At 34.1% G+C, this 15,013-nt stretch overlaps 1 protein-coding gene across 1 annotated transcript in view; it reads right to left on the bottom strand.

The window, feature by feature from the left end:
* The window catches only part of LOC133519355 (uncharacterized), a 207,741-nt gene that overhangs the window by 129,362 nt on the left and 63,366 nt on the right, over positions 1–15,013 (bottom strand). The window contains exon 2 of the mRNA XM_061853397.1: positions 3,682–3,829. Coding sequence (XP_061709381.1) covers positions 3,682–3,795 — 114 coding nt within the window. The 5' untranslated portion in view covers positions 3,796–3,829. The remainder of the gene's footprint in view (positions 1–3,681; positions 3,830–15,013) is intronic.

Raw genomic sequence — 15,013 nt, 5'->3', positions numbered from 1 at the left:
GATCGGTAAACATGTCCAATAACATTAAAAATAAATTGATTTATGTACAACATCCTTAATTTGCTAATTTTGTGTTTAATATTCTATTCATTAATCGTATTCAGTTTGATGAATGAAGGAAATTCTCAAGACATGAGTTGGGATAAGTTTGTTTTTACTTTAAAATCTTAAATACTTGTTTTCGGTTTTGAAGAATGGCGACATATTCTGAAGACATGACTGCGTTTGAGACAAATGTGTTTTTAACTTATTATTGAGGTCACACGAAGCGACACGTTATTAAACATAATGGTAAATGATTGTTTAAATTTATTAAGACATACGAAACTTTACAGTCCTTTGTTATTGGATAACTCAGTTGAGTCAGTTGCAATTGATTGCGCATTAAGTTTATGAAAATTACGTAAACACTGCTTTTGACATAGAAAATTTAGCAAACAAACTTTTTTAGACTCAAAAGTAACTTTTTTGGTGTTTTATTAATTAGAAAAGTTACCTATATCAATATCTACATCTAGGCACGGAAATGAAAAAATGTTTTTTTTAAAGATTGAGTTATTGTTTAAACGGCTTAATTTTATTAACAGTGCTTAAGATTTGAATTAAAAAAACACAAATAGAGAGAGAGAGACCAGTGAATTTGCTTAAAGTTGTTCAAGCATCTAAGAAAATACCTACATTGTTTAGTATTTTAATTTCACTATGTAAACACGCACTGTATACATAGTGAAATACTGCAAGTCTAACGATCATACGTTTACGCTCCAATTTCCCGTCTTTTCGACATCGTCACCAATCTGCTATCTCTCCGGTCCACCGAACAACAAGAGAACAACGCCACCGCAAGATTTCTCCAATACATTGACATAATACGATAACCAAAGATTACTAACAACAGACTCCGTTATATGATACGGCGCCGCATGTAGGCGTAAAGGTACTGCCATGAAGTCTGACTCACAAGGAAAGACACCCAACTGTCTGGCTCCGATTCAATTTATTTTGATATAAGTTAAAGAGTAATTAAAAATAACAGATACGTATTTTTTTTAGCTGTCTCAACTTAACCTATTAGGAGAGATTCTCCTAAAGTACTGAAGAGTGACTATAAACTCTCTAATTTCTGTAGAAAGTTTTTTTTTTTTTTTAATCTTATTTATTTTATAAGCCATACATAACTCTGTAGAAAGTTGTTTTAAAGCAAATTGCTAGTTAATTAAGAGTTTTTTACCTATATTATGTTTAAAAACTCAAACTCATATTTTGACACACACCCTTCAACATTTTTTTTGTATAGACTGTAGTATTGCACGAATAAAAAACGCGGGCGAATACATATGTTAGATAGAGCTTGATATTTTGAAGTCGCGCGATATGCAGACAGTATCTTACTAGCGAATTGTATGGTTTTTAGAAGTCTACCTTTAGTAATTCAGTTTAAAAAAACCTTTAGAAAAACTGCTTTCCGGTTGGCATGCAACTGAGCGCTAAATGAAAATTAGGCATGAGAGCGCCAATATGTGGTGATTATGAGTCTTTGTATGTGTTCTATTAAGGTGTAGTGATCTTTGACAAGCGCCATGTTTACTGACATAACGTCCTATTGAAACGTCGCATATTATATGACGTTTATAGGCATTTAAGCTGTTTTTCTTCCAAGTGGTTAAGTTATTAGAAGAGTAGCGAACCGTGAACATCGCTTCAATAAATTGATTGATGCGTAGAAAGTCGACATGATTAGTATATTTAGTATAGTTTCGTGGTGTTGCTGGGTTTGTTACAAACTGCCGAAGATAGGTGAATTTTTGTTGAAGATAGGTGAATTTTTGCCGAAGATAGGTAAAAAAGTTTTGAATGATGATTACTTGATAGTAAGCCAAAGGACAGGATTGTCCTTCAATTTAGTTGGAGGTTAATACGATTTTTCACGGTCATTACTAGATAAACATTTCTTTGCTACTCCGTTAAGGCTTTATTAGACTGAGGGAATATATTTCCCACCTGATTTTGAAATTTATTTCAAAGACATAGGGTTCAATTTTGCAAAATTTCTGACATTTTATGTCATAAATATTAGCAATAAAAATTCTATCAACAAGTATGGCTCAAAAACGTTTTTTATTATAAGTTTTGGTCACGTGAATTTGCTGTGTACACCAAAAAATAAACTTTGAACCCTAATTTTCTCACTTTATCCTTACCTGCATTTTAAAACCTCCTAGATTTTTAAATTTGTATGATTTAACTTATATAAAAATGTATCTAAATCGTTAACATGTCCGTAGAAAAGACGCCGGTTGTCACAAACGGTTTTGCATATCAACAACAACAAAACACAACAACAAATTGGGAGGCAAATACAAAACGTTAAGTTATAGTATTTATAAATATTTATATATTAAAAAAAAAAATACAAAAATACAAAATTCTTTATTTCATGAAATACAATTCATATAATTTAGGGGATGGTGTCTCCCGGTATGCAATATTGCCTGTGTTGGGAGGCACCGCTCTTCCGTGATTATTAATAACTAATACTAAGATCTGTACTATTTACAATTTACAAACAAAATATACTACTAACAAGCAATACATTAATTATGAACGATACAAGAACGACATAAACTATATTAAAATAAATTAATTTAATTTAATTATATATATCGTTGTCTAAGTACTCTCAACACAAGCCTTATTGAGCTTACTGTGGGACTTAGTCAATTTGTGTAATAATGTCCTATAATATGTATTTATTTATAGTATTGACAGATTATATAGGTACGACAGCTTCATAGAATTTAAAATCGGAGTTTAAACTCTAATTATCAGTGCATTGTATTCTCCGTTTATTTATTTTCATATTATGTGACCTTTTTCATAGTTAATAGGTTTTTATGGTTCCGTTTTGTCATGACACACATTTTTTATTGTTTAAATAATATTGTATGTTGATGTTATTGACTTCTACGAAACTATTCATCTTTTAATTGTTTTGTATATAGAAACCATTTATTTCAGGCAATAAAAGTATTGGCATTATCCGTTTTATAAATCGTTTTACAACCATAACATTTATTTACTGTAGAATAAAATTATTAAGCAATGGAGCGATAGCAGCAGTGGCAGCATGGTTCCATTTTTATCACTTGTCACTATGCCCGTCACTTTTGCACTTACATACTCGTTAGAGCGTGACAGGCATGGTGACAAATGATAAAGAGCCGACCATCTTAGCCCTACAGCATGGCTCTATTTTTATCGCCTGGCACTATGCCCGTTATTTTCGTTAGAATGCGACAAGCATGGTGATAGGCGATAAAAATGTCTTACAAATAAAGAATTTTGTAATTGAGACCGCGAACGATATCCACCACTCAATTTTTTTTCCTATAATTATAGATATGGTACCTTACCTTATAAAGTTTCTCCTTCTGGTACCACACATCTACTTCGTCCTCCATCTGGTTGGAGATGGCCTGGGTGAGGTCGTGGCTCGAAAGCGACAGGCTACCCCTTCCACTCTATACTTATAGGTATGGTACCTTACCTTATAAAGTTTGTCCTTTTGATACCACATGCCTTCTTCCTCCTTCAACTGGTTGGAGATGGCCTGGTTGAGATTGTCGCACGTACGCGACAGGCTACACCTTCCACTCTATACTTATAGGTATGGTACCTTACCTTATAAAGTTTGTCCTTCTGATACCACACGTCTTCTTCCTCCTCCATCTGGTTGGAGATGGCCTGGGTGAGGTCGTCGCGCGAACGCGACAGGATACGCCGCCGGGATACCATCTCGCCCCCCGTCACCGCCTCGAAAGGACCAAGGCTGAAACAAAAAAAAATCCATGTTAGGATAGACATTAAAGAATCCTGAAGGTAATATGAAGGGTAGAAATTGGTTGATGGTTTCGCGTTGTGACTCATTTTGAGTCATCGCACCAGCCAAGTAAGCAGCCAAGTTTGGCGTTGTCAAAAAAATACTTGCAAAACCAATGGTTTTTTTTTAGAAAGAATTCACTAGATTCTCGAATAATTTCTGTTTAGAAGAAACACCAAAATTTCATATTATCTTTGTTTATTATGTTGTCCCTGTTAGCGCACAAAGAAAATTCATGAAAAAGCCATATTCTAGTAGAACCAAATTAGTTTTTTTAAGTCTTAGAAATGGTACAGCGATGCCGAGAATGAAAATTGGAACATACCCAATACACTTTCTGCAAAGATTGAAAACACTTTAAATTGTTTATTGAGCTCTAAGTGAAATCGAAGCGAGTTAAGCAACCAAATCGGAAGCATCAGATATATAACAGCATGCATTTCCCTATTGTGAGTATGAAGATAACAAAGCATCGTTTGAACGTTTAAATGTAATTTACAGACTGCAACTCAATTCCTAAGTAAATAAGCGACGCAGTACCATAGGAAGTTATTAACTAGGTAGTAGAAACTTTCATCTGGTTCCCAACAAGCCATAAATCTAACCACAACGCTCGGAAGTGGTAAAGAAAATGGTAGTTTGAAATGTGATACGTTTACAAAAAATAAGCCAATGATTAAAGCTATCAGCCCACTTAGACCTTGCCTCGGTAAAAAAACTTTTAGGAAAAGTCTAACATATGATTGCCAATATTTCATGGACTATAAGTACTAGTCTGAACAGATCACTTTTTTGAACATTAATTCAGGTATTCAAGTTAAATAGGGGTGTACTATGGATAGTTGAAAAGTTATGGATTAATAACATATACGTTTGTGTCGCGAGGTCTCTGTTCCAGAAAACTACTAGTTATATAGTTAATTTGTGTAATAATGTCCTATAATAAATTTATATTTATTAATTATTTATAGCAGCGGCTATAGTAGCACGGTCGCATTTTTATCACTTGTCACTAAGCTTGTCACTTTCGCACTTACATATATGTTAGAAAGTGACAGGCGTAGTGACCAGTGATAAAAATGCCACTGTGCTATAACCGCTGGACATGTATACATTCTGTAGGGCTAAGATGGTCGGCTCATTGTCTTTTGTCACCATACCTGTCACGTTCTAACAAGTATGTAAGCGCGATAGTGACGGACATAGTGACAAGTGCTAAAAATGGAACCATGATACCGCCGCTGTTCTGGATAAATGAAAGCGAGAATATTTATTGTAACTATGTTGAAAATACTATTGGGTCGGACAATATCGGACGTTATGGAATTCAAGTCGAGAATGAATGCGTCATCATAGAAACTGTAACAATAATCTCTGATAACAATAAGACAACGAGATGTTGATAAATGTTTAGATTATCTCGTCAATACTATACAATCGTTACTTTCTATAGCAGATTAGAATACGTAACTTGAAGAGACAATGGTGGGGTGAAAGCCTGGTTGTTATCACCTTTGCTTATTACAGCTTCATCAGAGGCTATTCAGTGGTAATTGACGTCTATCGTCAAAATGGATAGCTTTCCCGATTCCAAAAGAGCATAACTCTCGAGTATTTTCTGCCAATATTTGTCTTTTGTTTCTTATAGATATGGTACGAGTGAGACTAGGTGAGAATCATCTGGTATAGCCCTAATATCTATTATATAACGTGTTTTTTTTTACTTCTGTTAATTTCAAGGGTACATTCCTGAGCTTAATAGTACATTACGATACAAGTGCGAAAAATAGGAAATCCGAAACGAGTGGCGATAAATTAAAACACGACCAAAGGGAGTGTTTTTAATCGACACGAGTTACGAATTATCTATTCGCATATCGTACAACGTTTTACAGTACATATGACCCTTTAAATGTTCGACACAGTAACGTAATATGCTAATTTTCGCACTAGTGCGGTAAAGTAGCACCATATGTACTGTAAATTAAGTAACTTTCTCAAAGACACCGGTATTCTAATCAACTTCATTTCGGAGATAATCAATAATTTATATTTATTTTAAAAGTACCTTACGAGCGTATACACTTGCCTTAGGGCCTGTTCACATATTGATAAGTGTTTAGTACGAGTGTGTATATTTGCTACTAAACCTAAGCACTATTTCGGATGATTGATGTTTGATATGACATTGATTTGTCACAGTTTTCAATTGTTTGGTTGAACATTTAACTACTTTTAATAAAAATATAAATAAATATAAAAAAAATATTTTTTGTAAATTTAACAATGCCATTTAGTTTCGTTAAACGAGTTAAACGTACTTAGTGTACTTACCCATACCCCGGAGTTAACGGAATTCAATAAAAAGACGGTGTATAGCCTAACCCTCCGCGCATGACAAGAGACCTGTGCCCAGCATTGGGACGTATACAGGCTGAATTATTTCTTATTCATTCAAGTGTCTTGTTTCTAGAAAGATGGAGTGATTGATACGTGAGAATCATCCGGTATTGGCTGGTTTTGTGGTAGATATATAACTATATATGTTGAACTAAACGGCTTACGGATGTTGCGACATATTATTACCTTGGATGCTTGGAAGTATGAGTGTCCTTGCGAGTTGTATTAGCTAAGTTAAAACGATATGTTTTTTTAATATAATATATAAAATAATAATAATTCAGCCTATATACGTCCCACTGCTGGGCACAGGCCTCCTCTTATGTGCGAGAGGGCTCGGGCTATAGTCCCCACGCTAGCCCGATGCGGATTGGGGACTTCACATACACCTTTGAATTTCTTCGCAGATGTATTGCAGGTTTCCTCACGATGTTTTCCTTCACCGAAAAGCTAGTGGTAAATATCAAATGATATTTCGTACATAAGTTCCGAAAAACTCATTGGTACGAGCCAGGATTTGAACCCGCGACCTCCGGATTGAAAGTCTGACGTCATATCCACTCGGCCACCACTGCTTTTTTTTTATAATAAAATAATAAATAAAATTTAAACATAAAGCGGTCCATTATGTTACCCTATATTGAAATATATAAAAAGTTACCTACTATATTTTAAGATTTGAGGTTGAATCACATAAATGTAGTAGATAAAAGCAGCAAAATTACTGGTTTATCTGCAACCTTCGGTGTCAATAAAACGAGTATATGTTTTCAGCGGCGGTTTCACTGCCACTTTTTTATCGCCTGTCACCATGCTTGTCACGTTCTAACAAATATGTAAGTGCGAAAGTGACAGGCATGTGCGGCAGTCCGAACAGTCTCCTGTACCCATAGTGTAAATAAATTCGATTTCGAAATGTGACGTACGCGTTTGCGTTTAGTCTCATTTTGTATTGGATTTAGAAAGAGCGCGCCAAGCGGGACGTTTTGGAAACTCAAAATCCTATACAAAATGAGACTTAACGCAAACGCGTTCGTCACGTTATGATGTCGATCAAATTTACACTAGGGGTACTGATCGCTGTTATGTCTGATCCGGCCAGTAAAATTATAAAACACTGGAACTCTATTCATTTAGAGTCCAGATGATATACAGAATATTTATAAGTACATGTAAGTTTAATTTTAATTCACATATTGTATTTTTACTAACATAGTTGTAAGTTCGTGTAATACTACTAAGTTTATGGACAACAAAAGTCTGAAATAAAGAAATTTATTATTATAGTGACTAGCGATAAAAATGCAACCATGCTGACACCGCGGCCCCGTCACATTTTGTCACGATTTTTATTCTTCCCGAGAACATTTCTCATTTTGGAATAATATTCGGCCGGTCGACCTAGGTATCGATGGGCGGATGTGGTGGACACGGATCTACGCGAGCTCCAGGTTGAAGACTGGCGAGAAACTGCACAGGTCCGGGATCAGTGGCGAGCAGTAGTGTTGGAGGCCAAGACACACTTTGGGTCGCTGCGCCAGAGTAGTAAGTAAGTAATAATATTCACAAGACATTCAACTTTAGTTTAAAACCGTAAGGCCATTAAAACTTGTTCCAGTTTTTTTACGAAGCCTGAAGTTACTAACTTACTAACCAGAACGTTTTAATCCAAGAATTTTGTAACTTTGATGAGTCAGTTAAGGAAATATCTCAGTCACATGACATCAAAATTATATCAACAATCTTGAACCTTACTACATTGCAATAAGGCGAATCTTGTACACATATTTTTGACATAGTCGGGTAGGTAAGTCCCACCACCCACTCTCTATTATTGCAGATAATTTTGCCTGTATACGGTTACCTAAGACGTTTTAGTCCTTATGAGATATATATGATATATGTTATGGGAATTATTATGAGATCAGCCTATACCTGTAGATAGTTGATGACTTGACAATAATTACTTATAAATTATTAGTCAGTCAGTATTTTTTAAGGATGAACAAAGAATGAAAAAAACTTGTCGTCTTTGTAAATAATAAGGAATAAAAGAAGTGGATTATAAGTTTTTACAATACATATAGTGCTACTTTACCGCCCTAGTGCAGTAACTAATACTATACGTGCGTATTATGTCGAAATTTTAAAAGGCCATATGTACAGTCAGCATCAAAAGTAGCGGATGAAATAACGCGCCAAAAGTATCTGATATTCCGTATAACTTTTCCAAATGTAGATAATTTTCTAAAATTCGCGTTCAAAAATATATCTTTTACAGTCTTAGTTGTTCTATATTAAAGACATAACTTTTTGTTACGCTGTTACAGAATGGTAGATACTTATGAAGCGTTATTTGATCCGCTACTTTTGATGCTGACTGTACTATAAAACGTCGTAAAATATACGTGCAAAAAGGTAATTTGTCACTCGTTGCGAATTTCCTACTTTTTGCGTTCGTATCGCGTATCGTAAGATACTATTATATCTTCAGTTACATAAGTTTTGTTTCATATTCAACGGGTTACACAGAGCCAAAGAGACCAATAAATCTACATATAGAGCGTACTCCATCTCAAACACCGACAACGTGCTTATTACCCCTCTGGTGTTGCGGTCGTCCATAGGTGGCGGTAATCGCTTACCATCAGGCGATTCGTCTATTCGTTTACCTCCTATATAATAAAAAAATATATCCACGCAGTCTTTATTTAGGTAAATACAAAACCTTTAAAGCGTTTCTTTACTCGTATGCTTGCTTAACAGGCTGTCAATACCTAAAGCGCGCACACTGTCTATTTGTATCGGAGTAAATGAGATAGCACGGTCGCATGTTACTGGGGCTGGGCAAGGGAATAATAAGAAAAATATTTAAATAAAAAAAGTGGATTATTAGTGTAATATTTTACTCAACAGCGGTTTAGATATAAATGTTTTGAAATTGTGATTTTAATTGCAGACCCATAAGTCAAAACAATAAAGACATAGAACCGTTTAATTGTGATTTTAAGACCAATCTTTGCAATTATTTTCTATCGAGCCGATTTCGTTCAATCATGTATCGAGTACAACCACGGTCTTTGAAATATAATTAATATGAACATATATTTTTCTTACTTGACTAAAACAAATAGTCTTTCTTAAAAAACTGTTTAAGTAACATCAATTTCAAGGACATTGGGTGTTGACAGCCTCTTAAGGTTCAAACATCGATCAAATAAGTCAATAACCAAAATGAGGTTTCACACCTCAAACCGCACCTGAATCGCGATTAGCTCACTTTCTTCGAGAAAATTATTGAGCTAAGGCAAACTCTCGACTTTCCCATTATTAATGACATGGCCTCAAATTGATTGGCAAGGTATTGCTAATGGCTATACACTGGCATTACACTGCGTTTAATGCAGCAAGGAATAATATACCTAATGGGCATATGCGTAGACTTTATTGTAACTGACAGTGATATAATTGTCTCAATTTTCTTGTGTTTAAAGTATTTGCATTGGTGTTTGTAATAAACAGCTTCTATGAAAGCTGCATGTTTCTTTAGAAATATTAAATGTCTCATTTTATTGTGTCATAAATAAACATGACGTATTATAAATAATAATTTATTCTATACCTAACCTTCGGTGATAAAAGTTAAATTTATTACGAGAATTACTACAAATTTACGTTAAAAATATTTGTACTGTATAGACAAAACACTCATAACGTTTTAGTAATATTAATAAAATATTGAATTATGACGCATATTTTAACCCACATACGAAATATGACGAATCTGATGACCAGTCTGGCCTAGTGTGTAGTGAATCGAATCTCGGTAAGGGCATTTATTTGTGCGATGAAGCAGATATTTATTCCTCAGTCATAGGTGTTTTCTATGTATATGTATAAGTACCCATAGTACAAGCTTTGCTTAGCTTGCGGCTAAGTTGATCTGTGTTAGATGTTGCCTAATATGTATTTATTATTTATTCGAACATCATAAATAGGTCACAGCAACATTATGTCAAATCATTCCGTTTTTCTGCTGACAATGGCAGACGTAACAATATTTACAAAATAATCATGTTCATTTTATTCGTACGTGCTACCGCAGTCGCCATCAGATATAACGGAGCAGCCAAGATGCTCAAAAATATCTGAAAGTCTTTCATCAGATATTTGTTCAGATATTTGTTTACACCTTAGCAGCTCCGATATATCTATTGGCGACGTACCAACATAATTCCAAACATCAAATAACTTCACACGTAAACATTTTTATTAAACTCCCTTATACATGTTCACCGAATTGTATGAGAGGAACTGCCGAAGGTGATGCCAATGCCGGACCCAATGCCGCACATTGTTCTATTCGGAAGGAAGCTTCGCAAAGAAGACACGTGTGTTCTTCAAAAATACTTATAACACCAGAAACTCCACCCTAAATTCAACCTTAAAGTTGAATCTTGAAGGTACAATTTAAAATAAATGTTTAAAAATATATAAGTTCATTTTAAACGTGGTGTTTAAAAGTCTTATGGCACTAGGAAGCTTAATCCTAATTTCAACCTTAATTGTTAATGATTACGGTACAATTTGAAATTAGTCTGTCGAGGAATGTAAGATGTTTTGAGAAGTCAAGTAGTAAGTGTTGATTTGATGTGGAACTAATGGTAGGATGAAAGACTTCATGAGTTTGGTACTGCGTTATTGTTAGTAATTCATACGGCAATTTGATAAAGAACTGACGGTTTTATAACACGAAAACTTTAAGAATTGTATTGAAATTCGTAGTTTAGAAGGTTTTCTTGTGAACTGAAATACTAATTAATGTTTTAGGCAGGTACATTATTGCTTTGAGTTGTTGAATATTTTAGCAAGATTGGGATACGGTTGCAAAATAATTTTGAAGTAAGTATATAAACGAAGAAACATGAAATAAATAATAAGCGAGTTATAATTTTACTTATATGTTATAAAAAAACTGACTTAAAAAATGTTGTGTTTTAAAACGTATTTAATGGAGTTTTCAGTAAATAGTGTACGTCATTTTGATCGTGTTTTATACATAGAGCTTCTTGTTAAATTAGAGGTTGATATAATTACTACATATTTCTGTGGAGCTTTTCATGTATTAATAGACCTAATCTTAAGGGAGTTTTAAGAAAAGGTGAGTTGTTAAGAAAAGTTAATCAATGTCAGTTTTGTTACGATAACTAACAAGGAAAGGTACCCAACTGTCCGGTTCCGATTTGATTTATATTTATATATTTTATAGAGTAGTCTAAAATAACGGACACGTATTTTTTTTTAGCTGCCCAAACTCAACCTATTGGGAGAAATTGTCCTTTAAAGTACTAAAAAGTTACTAAATCTTCTAACTCCTATAGAAGGTGATGCTCAAGCAACTTGCTAGTTAATGGCTTGTTTGAGTATATGTTTGAGAACAGGAAAAAATTATGTACACGTGTTTTGTTATATCGGCTTAAACTTAAGTTTTCCTAAAAAAACACCCGTCTTTATGAAATTGTACTTTATGAAACTTTAGCGATAAGATATTATAAAACTTCGAATGTCGATTTTTTTTAGGAAAAAATGAGTTTTAGCCGATATAACAAAACACGTGCTCATTATTTTTTGCTGCTTTCAAACATATACTCAAACCAGCCATTAACTAGCAACTTGCTGGAGCATCACTTTTTATAGGAGTTAGAAGATTTAGTAATTTTTTAGTACTTTGGAGGACAATTTCTCCTAATAGGTTGAGTTTGGGCAGCTAAAAAAAATACGTGTCTGTTATTTTAGACTACACTATAACATATATAAATATAAATCAAATCGGAACCGGACAGTTGGGTACCTTTCCTTGTAAGCATTAAATTTCAATAGAAACTTAGTTTTGGTGGTAATTTTATAAACTGTAAGCGATATTACAACATAACAAAAGATCAAAAAATATCCTATAAAGATATCATGTTTAATTGTAGTCACAAATCTGACATCGATTAACTTTTTTTTAACTACATACGTTTTCTTAAAACTCTCTTAAGATTAGGTCTAACAATTTATATATGAAGGGCTCTATAGAAATATGTAGCAATTATATCAACCACTAATTTAACAAGAACAAAAAGCTGTATTATAACAAAACACGATCAAAATGACGTAACAAATAAACGACAACAGTCCAAACTAAACCAGTTCCTTACAAACAGTAGGTCAGTTAGTACTTTCACACTTGATTTACTGCGCTCCAGTAGATACAGTCAGCAACGGTAGTAGTATGAAACTATGCGTCATAGACATAACTGTATAAATATCTAAATACCAATAGCCTTAGGTACAAAAGGAGAGACAATAACCGCCTTATTCATAAACGTCTACTAAAGTTGACAAGCCGCTAATAATCGTTTGTCCCTTTCCATCATACCGATACGTCGGAAAGGGACAAACGATTATTAGCGGCTTGTCAACATTAGTAGACGTTGATGAATAAGGGGGTTTGAGTGTGGAAGAATTGGAAAATATAGTTGATTCACGACAACTACGGACACAAATACGGACAATGTGACTAAAATATGTACCTTAACATGTAGGCAATACGATCGTGTATACATATTTTTGCCACTTTGTCCGTATCGATATTTAATACCTTGACTGTACGTTTGATTCACATTGAACGTGACACCATATTTTTATTTGCAAGAAGTTAGAGGATAAGAGAAACTTTTGGCACGTTGCATCGGCTGCTATCAATGTCGACTGTACCTTAGTATATCAGTAGCTGCCATCTACAAGATATCTTTGTTTGCCGATGACTAGATAGCGAAGTCTATGGTCTCACAAATACAATGTTGAATATGTAATTGTGAAATTTGTATCGAGCTCAGTTTTGTAACAATTGTAACTGTTTAAATGCTTTGTTGTCGTTAGAAAGGAATTACGTAGGTTACAACATTGTATCATTAATTGCACAGGTCAGTGTTTTTTTTATTATTATTATAGGACATTATTACACAAATTGACTAAGTCCCACAGTAAGCTCAATAAGGCTTGTGTTGAGGGTACTTAGACAACGATATATATAATATATAAATATTTATAAATACTTAAATACATAGTAAACACCCATGACTCAAGAACAAATATCCATGCTCATCACACGAATAAATGCCCATACCAGGATTTGAATCCGGGACCATCAGCTTCGTAGGCAGGGTCACTACCCACTAGGCCAAGCCGATCGTCAAACTGTTAATAAACTCAATAAGCTGTAATACATAGTTATTTATTTCGTCGTTTTTTTTTCTATATAAAACCTGTGTTTTATATGTACCTAGTTGAAGTGTAGGCAGAAAAATCATATTTTATATTATTATGCTAGTAGCTAGTAGGTATGATAATAACAAAGACGATAAGTAGGTTTTTTGTATTCTACTACGAGTATTACTGACAATATATGTAGTAGTCTAAAATAACGGACACGTATTTTTTTAGCTTGTTTGTTCCTGAGTCATGGATGTTTTCTATGTATTTAAGTATTTGTATATTATATATATCGTTGTCTGGGTACCCACAACACAAGCCTTCTTGAGCTTACCGTGGGACTTACAAGGAAAGGTACCCAACTGTCCGGTTCCGATTTGATTTATATTTATACATGTTATAGAGTAGACTAAAATAACGGACACGTATTTTTTTTTAGCTGCCCAAACTCAACCTATTGGGAGAAATTGTCCTCCAAAGTACTAAAAAGTTACTAAATCTTCTAACTCCTATAGAAAGTGATGCTCAAGCCACTTGCTAGTTAATGGCTTTTTTGAGTATATGTTTGAGAACAGGAAAAAATAATGAATACGTGTTTTTTTTATTTCTGCTTAAACTTCCTAAAAAAAACACCCGTCTTTATGTGTATCTTTAGCGATAAGATGTTATAAAACTTCGAATGTCGATTTTTTTAGGAAAAATTAGTTTCAGCCGATATAACAAAACACGAGCTCATAATTTTTTCCTGCTCTCAAACATATACTCAAACCAGCCATTAACTAGCAAGTTGCTTGAGCATCACTTTCTATAGGAGTTAGAAGATGTAGTAATTTTTTAGTAGGTTGAGTTTGGGCAGCTAAAAAAAAATACGTGTCTGTTATTTTAGACTAATCTATAACATATAAATATAAATCGAATCGGAAACGGACAGTTGGGTACCTTTCCTTGTCAGAAATCTGGTTTGTCTGACTACGGTTTTTGCTTTATCTTCAATTGCTTAAATATTAAGTAATCATACTCTTGTGACTTCCAGCGATCCTACGTCTTTATAACTTAAAGGCTGATTTAATTGCTAATGTTAATCAATTATATAATATACATTTGCGTTAGTTAGATAATCGTATATTATATATGTGAATGTATACACGTACACTTTGTAGTTTCAATTACCGGTGTGGCCTAGTGGGTAGTGACCCTGCCTATGCAGCCGATGGTCCTGGATTCGAATCCCGGTAAGGGCATGTATTTGTGTGATGAGCACAGGTATTTGTTCCTGAGTCATGGATGTTTTCTATGTATTTAAGTATTTGTATATTATATATATCTGAGTACCCACAACACAAACCGTCTTGAGCTTACCGTGGGACTTGTCAATTTGTGTAAGAATGTCCCTATAATATTTATTCATTTTTATTACATACAATACAAATTGCGCTGGTGGCCTAGCGGTAAGAGCGTGCGACTTGCAATCCGGAG

The sequence above is a fragment of the Cydia pomonella genome, chromosome 6 (assembly GCF_033807575.1).
Source record: "Cydia pomonella isolate Wapato2018A chromosome 6, ilCydPomo1, whole genome shotgun sequence".
Lineage (NCBI taxonomy): Eukaryota > Metazoa > Arthropoda > Insecta > Lepidoptera > Tortricidae > Cydia > Cydia pomonella.
Note: the sequence above shows the minus strand (reverse complement) of the source record. Positions and strands in the feature narration are given on the sequence as shown.